General features: G+C 38.1%; 1 protein-coding gene across 1 annotated transcript in view; it reads right to left on the reverse strand.

Annotated features, from left to right (window-relative positions):
• The window catches only part of phactr2 (phosphatase and actin regulator 2), a 36,294-nt gene extending 23,094 nt beyond the window's left edge, over positions 1–13,200 (reverse strand). The window contains 1 exon segment of the mRNA XM_063875167.1: positions 13,016–13,200. Coding sequence (XP_063731237.1) covers positions 13,016–13,151 — 136 coding nt within the window. The 5' untranslated portion in view covers positions 13,152–13,200.
• Between the last annotated feature and the right edge of the window lie 205 nt (positions 13,201–13,405).

Here is a 13,405-nt window from a genome sequence, read left to right on the forward strand (position 1 = left end):
GAACAAAAACCACAGTGACTGTAGATCAAAAAGCAGTCTGTCCTGTGTTTTTGGTAGTTGCTAGGCTCTGAGGCAAACAAAAAGTGATCAGGTTTACTTTGCTCACAGTGGCCCCAACAGTAATACAACTTGGAAATCCTAGGGGGAGTTTAAAAGTTGTCTATTTCCAAATATACATCATATTAAATTAAATGAGCTCATAAAATACAACCAATTGGCTCGTGACCATATTGTCTGGTTGGGGCCTTTTCCCTCTTAAATTTTCAGATGGTGTCATTCAAATAACTGTTAGAGGCCCAAAGGGGTCAATTTACCCAGTATGTAGCAACAACAACAACAACAAACAACAACAAAAAAATGGAGTGGACTGACAATTGCATTTGAAATCACTGACCTACATTTCCAAACTGTGGCCTATATACACTAGCTGAAACTCAACATGCAGCTTGTACATTGGTATAGGTTATCAGTTATACAAATGGTATATTGTTATACACCTCTACACCTCTGACTTCCGCTTCAACTCCGGCTCACGCCACCTACAGAAGTTCTCCGATGACTTCTCCATTGTCAGCTGTATCACAGACGACAACGAGGAGTACAGGGCCCTTGTGGACAACTTTGTAGGCTGGTGTGACAACACTCACCTCCAGCTCAACATCAGTAAGACTAAGGAGCTGGTGGTGGACTTCAGGCGGAGCACGAAGAGGTCTCTAACCCCCATCACCATCAGGGGGGAGGAGGTGGAGGTGGTGAACAAGTTCCTGGGAGTGCATTTGAACAGCAAACTGGACTGGAGAGACAACACTCATGCTCTCTTCAGGAAGGGAGAGAGCAAGCTGTTCTTGAAGTGAAGATGAGGAGCACGTTCAGCCACAGACTCATCCCACCTCGGCACAGCACTAAGTGCCTGGGAAACTCCTTCGTGCCTGGCTGCACAACAAGGGGTTAACCATGTGACTCAATGAATAATAACCCAGACTGCACATAAAGCCTGCACTTTTGAACAATAAATCTGACTGCACTTTCTATCTGCACACATACATGTGTATATTTTTAACAAAACGGACTACAAATGTATAGATGATGACATCATTTATTTTACTTTCTGCTCTAACAGTTTGTTTTAACACCGTTATCTGTATATATTTTTTATATTTTAACTTTTTATATTTTTATTTCATATCTTTGTGTGAATTTGTATTCTGTTTTACTTTAAGTTCTGTAAATTCATTTCTTATAGTTTTACAAGAGCAAAGCGGTATTGAGCGGTGCGAGTGTTCAGATTTCACACTACAGCCTGTGGTACAGACTTGCAAAGGATATTACACAGAGATCCACAAATAGACCTCATTTCTTGTCCGTTGAAATAGAAAGAGATAAGAAGGGATGGAGGACTGATTGCTGTGCTATGATTCAATCCATTGTTTTCTTCAATTAAGTCTTTGTTGTATGACATTTGAGAACAAGGTAAAATGCCAGAGGGATGAAATGAAATGGTTTGTTTTGTTTCAACAACAGTCCAAAACTAATATTTAGTTTGTGAGATATATGTTTAATGTTTAAAAGTGAATCCGTGTTAAATTATGACTTTTTATATTACCATCTGTTTCTGTTATACCTTTATATCGCAAACCCTTTTTATGTCTTATGTAAGAGAAATATGAGTGTGTGTGTGTGTGTGTGTGTGTGTGTGTGTGTGTGTGTGTGTGTGTGTGTGTGTGTGTGTGTGTGTCTGTGTCTGTGTCTGTGTCTGTGTCTGTGTCTGTTTGAGTATGCATGTGTGTGAGAGAGAGTTTTCTGTTATCTGTCACCACTGTCCAAAAGGTGTCAGTTGATGCCAGACAGACAGAATTTGGCAGTCAGACAACAGTTAGTGTAACGGACACACACACACACACACACACACACACACACACACACACACACACACACACACACACACACACACACACACACACACACACACACACACACACACACACAAAAACAAACTTGCCTTATCTCTCGAAGCGAGTTCCTTTCCATTTAGGAAAACACTGCCATCTAGTGTTAACAGCTGTACTCAAATAATAAAGATAATTTGCCATTCAATTATTCTTATTCATTCTGAAGCCAGCTTTACTCTCTTTATTCATTACAGGGGAATAAAAGACATACAGAGTAATGTAATATATAATTACATAACAGAACACATTATGCTATGTATTGCTGTTATAGAACAAATAAAGCCAGCAGCAAGCTCTTAGCAAAAAAAGAACATTGGCAATGTCTATGAGAGCAAATGGGGCAATCAAAAATGAAAAAACGCATTTTGCTCCTGCAGCAATGCAGGACCGGAGTTGTTCATACATTCACCTGACTTATCTGCAATAGGTGAACAACCTCATATGATTGGCTGCTTTTATACATGCGCACATTGTGACTAACACTGAACATATAAACGTATTTACTTGTTTAAATTACCTTGAGTATATTTAATGAACTTCAGACCCAATCATTTACAGCAGATTAAAGCCTTTACAGGATTGTTAGTGAATGAGATGGAAGTGAATAATTGAGACAGGAAGCAAGCCATTAAAGAAGTGGGAGGAAAAAGACAGGACAGGAGGACGGGAGTGCTTAGTAAAGTAAACGCAGGAAAGTGACTGTGTTAGTATCGACTGGGAGCTAATGTCATTAACTTGATGTATACTGACTTTATTGGAAGCTACACCTGTGTTAAACTGTGGAAAATACTGTGATGTTGAGATTCAGATCACCAGAGATTAATCTAAGGATGGCTCTTGATCAGTCTTCCATTATTATTGGGGACAAATGATAAACAATGATTAATTGATGAGTTGATGCACTTCAAATCCAATTCAATCCTTTTGTCAGTTTAGTGGGTTTAACTTCCTCAAAACACACAATTGTTCCTGTAGCGATTATGATCTTGATTGTTACATGTTACGTTTTGGCACACACACCCTATACTTATGGCAATGCCACAGGGCCTGACCCAATTTGGGAGTAGGCTATACTCTACTTCAGCACTGGAAAACATAATACTTACAACTTAGCTTGAGTATTTTCTGGAGAAATATTCATTCATAGAGACAGAATGAATTATACAACTGGCTCAGTACATCTGAGTTATTTAGGGGAAGGGGTTAGGGGAGGGGTATTGGGATTGCAATCTGCAACCTCACCACTAGATGGTTCTAAATCCTACACCCTGCTCCTTTAAAGGTCACTTTTTAATAAGTATGTAATCTTCTTTTATTTTGCTTATATATTAATCTGTGTTCATTTCCTGTAATAAAATACTTTCACTGTATTCCTTTAAAAGAGTAGCTTAGATAATATTAATTTCTGTAAACTCACAATCCCTTGTATTCACTTTATATTGACCTGATGACCAAGAGAGATTGACATAGAAAGGTCAGGAAAGTCAACGCTTTCAACCAGAAAACCCCAAAATAGAGACAATACTGTATGTTGATTTTTAACATGTGATTTCTTTGTGAATTTCTGGTCACAAAGTCACTATTGACCCTCTGTGCTTCAAACTCTTTATTCCTCTGTGTCCTTTACTGGTCAAACAGATGCAGGGAAGCGCTCTCCTTGTGTTGAGCTTAAATCAATCTGATGCTTTTACTGTAAATCTTTGCATGTATACAACATCCAAAATGTAGATCTTTGGATATACCCCAAGCCAAGAGGGCACCTGCTTTCACACTGACATACCACTGAATTGATATGTCAGTGTGAAGCTTTTCAGGAAGTCCTGTGCGTCCTGACACTACATAACAGAGATCAACTGAGGGAGGCTGACCTTTTTATTGGCCGGAACAGCAGAAATAAAGACCGGAGAGAAGGACGACAAAGAGGTGGAGCAGGAGGCAAAGGGCCAGAAGAAAGGAGAAGAGTCATCAAATATTAAGTAGTAGCCTCAGCGGAACAAGGGGGTAATAATTGTTTAAGTGGTACTTTTCAGAGTCTTTCTCCCCCTCCCCTTGATGTATTTATTAAACTCAGTTACTTCTTACCATTGAACACTCTTATAATCTTGCAGGATTTGTTTCATTTAGGCCTGTTTACTAAATTTACTTTTTGTGATTGCCTAAAAAAGAGAAGAGCTCCAGTGGATTTGACATTAGGAGGACCTAACCTTTTCAAGAGTCAGGGACAGACATCTCTGTGTCATACCGGTCTGTATCAAACTGTCATAACAGTGAAATGTGACTCAGCAAGGACCATAGCCTGTTGCACAAAAACACCAGGCATAGCAGAGAGATAAAACTACTTTATTCTTAAATGGTCTCAGCAAACAACCAGTCCAATCATAGGATTCTCAAAATGTCAATAACCATTTTAGTACATGCATTGTCTATGTTTTATGTATTCAGAGTGAATGTCAAGGTTTTCTGCAATTCGATTTTCAGTTTCTTTCTATTTCTCAACATTACTGTCAAGCAAAATGTAATGCCCAGATATAAAATGTTGGTAGCGGTAATTCTACACCCCTGTGTCCTTAAACCATTGCAGAAGACAGAGCCACAAAATAACGTTTATTATAGGCATAATGATATAAGTCGTCATTGTTCCCAAAACACTTCTGCTGCTCTAAATAAGTCTGACTTTACTGTGTTTTTACTGTTTTATCACCAAATATAAATCTCTGACTGACATTTATCGCTGATCTGTTCACAGAAATTACAATAACCGTTGCTGCTGATAAAAATCTAAATGTGTATTTGGACAATTTCCTGCACATGATCACTGCATGCAGTAAGAGGAAGCCTGTAAACAGTAACTAAAACGAACCATTCAATGATTGCGATTCAGAAACACAACTATTTCCCCTTTCTCCACCTCCATTACCTGTACATCCCTAATTAAAGGCATTCTCTTATTTCCCTATCGTTGAAAAAATGCAGCAGTGGTTACTGTAATTTCGCTTGCTCTTCACGTATGCCAGCCAGCTTATCTGAAACCTGATCTGCTGTTTGTTGTATTCTATTTGGCACAACCCATAAGCCGCCATCATTGCTAAAATGTTGCTTGTATAAATCAATAGTTGACATCCTGCCAGACAGGCATTCAAAGAGCTTGAGATAAAGCTAGCTCCAAACAGACAGAATAAGAAAGAGACGGAGACAAGGACAGACAGAGCTGGAGAACAGATTGATACTGTAGTATGGGGTCTTATATAATACCCTCAAAATAAAGGTGAAAGCAAAAGGGAAAAGCTACATCAGCACACACATTTTTCATATAGAAAACACAAGCTATGACTTTAGAAGTGTGTTAGAGGTCATTAGAGGTCAGTAAATGGGAAATATAAACAGTAGGATGCACTTATTAAAACACATTTATATAAGCTAGCTATGAAGGTTTATTAACATCAGTTATGTTTTCTCTGTTGTGTCAAATGATCCTAAGAAATGTTTACTAAATGAAGACTTGGTTTGTTTCACCAAATGTTGAAGACTATTGCTTTTGCCAACTTCCAGCCAGCTTTTACTGACGGAGGATTATTACCAGACAGTGGCTCATGAGATCTCTGGTGGAACCACAATCTACACTTTTTCCGTTTAGACACATCCATCCCATGTTTACAGTCACTGCTCACAAGAACCACTGAAATAGGCAATCTTAACCATGCAATCAGATGTGCAGATCATCCAGCCAAGATAACATTTTACAATATTATCTAGAACCAGATGACATTTGTAGCCACCTATCATATCACTCAATCATTACATAAACATGAGGAACACGTGCCTAAAACCTGCCCAACAAGTAAGTCACTATGCCAAGCTAGAAGTCTGTTGTTTTGACAGGGCAGTCACATCAAACCAAATGAGGTGTGAGAGGGATAAAAAAGACAGTTGAAAACTACACAACTGAAAAAGCCTTTGTACCTTCACCTGCATTGAGGCGGAAGAGCTCCTATAACTCAAAGGGTACTAACAAAATTAGAAGAAATAGTGGATACAAATTTAAAAAAGAGGACATTTATTTATTATATTGCTCTCTGCATGAGGCCCATTGAGTCGTATCACCACTGTCTCGTGAACGTACATGCACATAAAAGATGACAATCAACAGTGAGAAACAAAGCATGCAAACAATGCATTATAGCCAACCATTTGTGCTCACAGCAGACTCACTCACGCATCACATAACATGCATATGCAAGTGTGCGCACTTACAGATGCTGCTTTCCCTTGCAAAATACAGTTTCACAAATTCCCAACAGCGATAATATATCATGTCCCCATTCAATACTACGGCCACGTCTCCAATAACACAAACACAGACACAAAGGAGTGAAGATTGAATGGAATGTTTTGCCGTAAATCCTACCTGGGACAACAATTAATACAAACAACTTGAGTCTTAACATCATCTCTGCCCAAGTGGTTTCATTTGTTAACACATAGCAACAGGCAAATTTCACAGATTGATATGTTATGACAACCCCAGTAAACAGTAAATATATTAGATAACGTAGGCCCGATATAGCCTGCCTGGCTCCACCAGATGGTTACACTAACCAATGCATCAACATATACATTAAGTCTAAGACACCCAAGCCACCAATTACTGAAAATATTACAACAGATTTAGTGCCATTGGTATTTCTTAGCCAAATGAGAAATAATAATAATAATAAAATGTAAATTTGGGCAGACTTAGCAAACCAATAGTGGCTTTTAAAGTTACTCACACACATCTATCATTGCTTCATAAGCATTGGCAAACTTCCTGCATCCAAACTGGCCCTAACAGCACACCAGAAGCCTGGTTAAGTGAATATATAGGCAACCTTAATGTCATTAAGTGTATAATAGCAGCATTAGAACCTTTTAATACTGCACACAGCTTTGTTGCTTATGTCTTTAATGTAGTGTTCCTGTACATAATGTATGACTGTTTTTTGTTCTCATTGATACATCACGCTAATTTGTTTATTTATATGAATGAAAAAGATTAATGACTATTAGAAAAAGCCAATTCATCTGTGAAAACATCAGGTGCTAATTCAAATAATCTTATGTAGGAAAACAGGCAAAGCCACCGATATTGGCTCATGTTTAAATGCACTATGACTCCCTTTTCAATTTGTTGAACTGAAGGACTTTACAATGCTAATTCCAAACTAAACACTGTAAGCAGGCTGGTTCATAACTCACGTTATAAAGGCTGAAGATTTCCAGCTTGTGTATACACCATACTCGTAAACCAATCAGCGGCTAACAGGTGACAAATGGACAGAATGTGAAGAGAGGAAGAACAATTGGTGGAAATAATCTCTCTCTGTACACACAATGCCTTTACGTACATAAAGAGAGACACATAAAGTCAATGGACTACATAACCACCCAGGAAGAGAAAGATACAGCTGATGATATGAGAAGAAAACTCACCGTCATGTTCCATGACTTGACCCAGGGAATATTATCAGCAGTGTGAATTGATCCCTGCCTCTTCCCGACACACCACCTCTCTGCCTCCCTCCCTCCCCTTTACTGACTCCCCCTCCTCCCTTCCTCTCCTATTCTCACTCTTCTCTCTCACTCTACTTCCTCTGTCCACTGTCTGCTCCTCACCCGCCCCTCCTGCCTCCATCCCTCCCCCCTGACTCCAATAACGAGCATTAAAAGTTAATGTTTGTTTCCATCTCAGTTCCTCGTTCTCCCTCCCAATCTGTGCCTCCTCCTGCATTAATCTCCATCTCCCTGCCTGTCAAGTTTTTCCTCCTTCCTCTGGCTGCTGTCTGGCTCCAGTCTCACCCTTTTTTTTTCAGTCTCCCTCCTGTGTTGAGGTCCCATAGTGACGTAGGGAATATAAGGAGGAGAGGAGGGGAGAGGAGAGCAAGAGTGAAGGATAAAAGAAGGGAGAGGGATCAAATTAGCAGGTAGTGTGCTGTATGTTTAGTGTGTTTACTTTTCCTTGTCTCACATTTATACTTCTATATTTTTATGGCATGTACAGCGGATATTAAAATACCTCACATTTATAATACGATAGTAAAGTGGTACACAATTGACATGTCCACCTGTATTGGTTATTTCAATCGAATCCCCTTTCTTAAGGCAATTAACACCTATTATTCTTATATAGAAAGTAATTAGCAATTAAGAACATATTTCAAACTATTTTTAACCCTTTTAAATGTCATTTTAGCGCAAGATTTAACGCTGTTATTTCCATAATTTGTCACTACACTAATTATTATTAATTTAATTGTTTCTTTTTATTAAAAGGAGTGTAGGGAAACATTTTAGGATACATTTTTACCACCTTAATTTATGTTTGCATTCTATGGTTCCCAATTTGGGATGGATAAAGTATCTATCTATATAACGAAGCATACAGAATTAGCTGGGGGGTTGAGTGTTGAACTCTCAAAAAATATTAGCAAATGTTTTTACATTATTTATTTACCCAAACTGTGTTTTACTAACACGGTATTTGATATTTGGAGACAAAAATTGGATCCTAAACCAGGCTTTTCAGCAGAATCTTAAGTACACTGCAGATAAGAGAACACACCTGAAGCCCAAGGCGCCAAAGTGACTGCGCCATGTTGAAAAACAATGTCAATATTAAACCCATGGGTCACAAACACAGCATCAGGAACAATCAAAACGCTAAATGAATCGATACACATAAACTCATTGATAGAAAACATTTAAAAAAAGATACAATGCAAGAAAGGATTAAGAGGTAGACAGACGGCCATTCTGTTTTCTACTCACACTTGTGGTGCCTCAAGTGTTGTGAAGAGCCCCTCAACATGTTCATCTGTATGCTAGTGACTGTGTGATGCTGGATGTTGCTTCGTGCTCTGACTGCTATTTGTGTATGTATCAAGCGCAGTTGATTTTTAATTTCCTGTCCTTTATCAAACATATCTATTTTGATAATGTTCTACCTGTGAAAGAATAGGTGGAACAGGACATTATAAAATACAATGATGGACTGAATAGAAGTGTATCTGTGTGTGACTATAAGCCAATGTAAACACAAGTGAGCTGGACTGAGAGGAGACATAATGTCCACACAACCATTACATTATTGACCACGTAAGTGCAGCACCTATCATGCCATGTGATATAGTGCTCATTTACCCTCCCTTGTATCTATTTTGGGGGCACTGCATACCTTTTGTATTCCCTGTTTTAATCCTTTACATTTCCTTTCTTCTACATCTTAAATCTTGTGTTTCCCATTTGTGTTCACAACGTCTCTCTTTCTTTTTTTAATTAATCTGTAATTGCTGGTCTTTCTTACATTTCCATTCTGCCAATACACTATGTATGTAGACAGCATTATTTGAGGCAGCGTAACGGTAACATCCTGTTTAAGGCATCAAACACTTATTAATAGGGTTAAAGGCTTAGTAATTAACCACACTGAGTAACTGATACACAGATGTAGTCCAATGAAACAGCTCATAGCAAGATAGAAGACAAAAAAAAAAACGGCTCATCAACTCGAACAACACCCACCCACATACGCTCACAAAAGAAGCGAAGTAGGTGGAAAACATGAAAGTCCCATAACCCACAAGGTCAACTGGTTTTTAAAAAGACATGCCGTTTTAACCCCTTTCTTGCCGGAGAATTAAGAAAACAACACATACAGTCCAACCAAAAAATGTCAGAGACAATCACATGCAAGACTGAGAATGCGATTAGAAGAGAAATAGGGAAGAGGAAAAATTATGTTTTCAAAGTGTTAAAATATACAACACACCTGAATGTCATCATGCAATCATCTTAATTATTGGACTACAATCACCTGTTTATCTCTGACCAGTATAATCATTGGTCGGGAAGTTGTTATTGTGTAAAGGTGGTTATATTAACTCTATCACACAGCCACCATCCATTGTGCTCAGTATGTATTTTATGACAATAAAGGTTTCAATGCAAAACATTAACCAAATAAAAGGTTTAAAGTATTAATGCAACACAAATAGTGTCTACTTAGGTTGTTTCTGAAGGCACACACGGATCTTACTGAATTGTGGCTCTCTATTTATAAGATAGAAGCTTATTTTTTTCAAGGTGATCGGTAAAGGTAATTTCATGGAACCACATCTTACAGGTATGAACTTCTTTGTTCTTCGAGAACATAACAATTATATTTCTTTAGCTGTAATCAGACATTAAGAAACATGTTGCTGTAGGGATCGTGTGTTACGCTGTTAGGCCATAAGGCTGCAGAAAAAATTGCCGAAAACTCTTGCAAGACAAATTGTTAGCTTATTTTTTGCTAAATATGAACTTTAGAATGTTTTTTAACCTTACAGTCTCACAAGTGTTTTTTATCATGAGCTTTAACATACTGGGCCATCTGTAAAATATATGAAAAACGGTATCATTTACTTTAAAAAACAGCTGAAGGTGGTGATAACGTGTGAGTAACACTATAGATAGAGCCTAAAACTGAGAAACCTTTGGGGTATGTCGATGGATGTTACATTTGCTACAACAGTGGCTGAGGATAGACTGTATGTGGGCAGTGAGGGGGAACGGCTGATCCCAGTACATTTTAACAAGTAGTTATTGCAGACTACAAGGGCCTGTAATCAATGTTATTTCGAGGAGAGCAGAGCATCATGCTGACACTCCACTGTTGTCTTATTATTCTGTTCCACCTTTCATCTTCCTCCCTTTTTGCCTCCTCTGCTCCAGCACTGTTCTCTTCATTTCCACTTGTCCCCATCAAACTGTCTCCTTTAATTTTAGCTCTTTGACTCTCTCCCCTCCCGTCTTTTTGCTTCTTATTGTTCTCTTTTGTCTGAATACTCACTTATTGTCCCTCCCTTCCATTTGTCTCTTCTCTTTTTAACCCCTGTTTCTCTTATTCCCTTTTATCCCTCTCTTGCTTTCTTTCTCGTTGTCTCTGCCTGTATAATTACAACAGTGATACAGCGCCCATCTGGAGGACAGCATGCTATTTACAACAAATAACAAAGAGAATCCCAGCTTATACATAATCCCAAATTGAATCTTTCAAAAACACGTTGCTGCATTCCTCTCATGTTATACACCTTAGATTAGTGATAGGAAATAACATCACATTACAAACCATCACTAACTTAACACCCATTTGAGTATTCAAACAATAATGCTCTTGTTTGGCAAAATGAAACTTAGGACCATAACACATTAGCTTTCTTAGTTTATGGTGCAAATGTATTAAGATAGTTTTGTAAGCTCATGTTTCAAAAGGACAAAAAGTGATCCCGAATTCTCAGTTTTTTTGAAAAATTAATTGATTTAATTAAGTTTGAGAGGGAACATGAAAACCGCTTTTACCTAACCAATCCTTCTTTATATGTCCTTTTTAATGACTTACTTTCAAGTGCGTAGTCTGCATTTTACTTTTGTTTTGTCAGATCTTAAATATGTTACAGATATTTTCAAACATGTTTAAAACATTGAACACATTATATTTTCCTTCTGTCAGTCCAGCCTTTTTTCCATGGTCACCATATGTGAGCTGCCAGGATCTTTAGGTAAAGGTGGATTAGCTCCCCCTGCTGCTTAATTTTCAAACTGTTTTTATTTATTTTTTTACTGTCTCAACACAATTTGTAGGTTTAAGAGATTTGTTTCTGTCTGGGGCATTTTCAATTGGAAAATCTTAATTGTAATCTCAATCTGTAACAATTAAGATTGTTGTAAAAAGTATCTAAAAATCAATTTGAGTGCTTTATTTTCAGGCGAAGAATATCCAAGTTACTTCTAGGTAGTCTGAACTAAGAAGCCTCAAATCCAAACTGAGAACAGCCATAAACAACACTGGACATCTAATTTGTGATCTCTGTGATCATTTCCTGTAATTACAACTTAAACACAGAACTCTTCCTGATAGATCTGAAGATGAGCAAGATAACTGCAACTTTTGGTAAATGTGTTACTGCAATGTTAAAATATATATATATACCGCAGAGCTGAAGTATACACTTCATGGCTGCAGCATAGAAACTGTAGGGGTGTTTTTGGAGGGAGAGCAGGGTTGCAGGCTGAGTTCAACGCTGAAAGGCTGCCTTAAAACGGGCCAATAGGATGTGGTTTAACCACAGAAACTATTCAAGACTGTCAGAGCTCTACAGCCAAACACTTGAGGCAGAACAACTGTGACACTGATATTTAAATAAGATAGCCTACTGAGGACGCATACTTGGTGTACTTTGTGGCTGCATTTTACAAAGCTTTACAAAAATATTATTTACAGATAAACCCCCTACTGTCAAAGTAAAACGTGGAAATTGAGTACAGATAAAAGAAACTGAACTATTGACAACATAGAAGCCACTTTTGAACTTCTCAAGACTGTGAATTTGTTTATAATGTTGTACATGTTGTACATTTTCAAGGATAATCATAAACCAGTGTGTTGACATTTCAGTTACTGGTATTATTTTACATAAAAGGACACACCTCAAGTTCAATCTCCATTTTGTTACATGTGCGGGTGTAACAGTGATGATTTAATTGGGTGTCTAATAGTAAAGGAGTGAATACTTATGCAATTAATCATAGTTTTTGTATGATGAACTTCAATATTAAAGACTGTTGTGGAGGAAAAAAAGCTAACATAAATTGAGAGTCAGTGCACATTAAAAAAAATAATTAAATAATGGAGAAAAAATACCTTGTAAGTAAAGTTAAAATGAAGACAGACTACATAGGTGTTGTGTGTCTTATTTGTGGCATGTTGAGTGAAATTGTGAAAGGAAGAGGGAAGTTTTTCTGTGTGGGAGAGCAGGAAGTCACTCAGCTGCTGAATAAGTCATGCAGTGCAGGAGCAATAAGTATAACTTGCTACACTAAAGGAAACACGCTAAAAGAAACAAGAGCCATTTTTTACGACCATGAAAACAGAATTATTTCAGATATAAGCAAATAGGTAGTTTTTTTTTTTTTAAAGCAGCATTTTATTGTTACATTTAGTTCAGCTATCTAGGTTGGCTTTGTAGTTCAGTTTTTGTGATTTATCCTACCTGAACGAGCTCCCCGGAGCCTGCACAGCACTCTTGAGCGAAATCCTGAGGCGTCACTAAGGGAGCGAAACCTGGGGAGAGGCCACAGCACAGAAAAATTCTTCATCTCCGGGTGGGTGTCCACCTCCTCTTCCATGGTCTCTTACTCTGTCAGCCTGCAGGACTAGAGTAGCAGACTCACTGTGACGATGAAGAAGATGAGGCAAACCTTACTTGAACCTTATTTACATCAGCCACAGCCTGCCAACCACTCCTCTTCCACTCACTCAACCAAATTTTTTTCTGCAGCTGACAATCTGTGTGTGTGTGTGTGTGTGTGTGTGTGTGTGTGTGTGTGTGTGTGTGTGTGTGTGTGTGTGTGTGTGTGTGTGTGTGTGTGTGTGTGTGTGT

Source organism: Eleginops maclovinus, chromosome 22, assembly GCF_036324505.1.
Source record: "Eleginops maclovinus isolate JMC-PN-2008 ecotype Puerto Natales chromosome 22, JC_Emac_rtc_rv5, whole genome shotgun sequence".
NCBI lineage: Eukaryota > Metazoa > Chordata > Actinopteri > Perciformes > Eleginopidae > Eleginops > Eleginops maclovinus.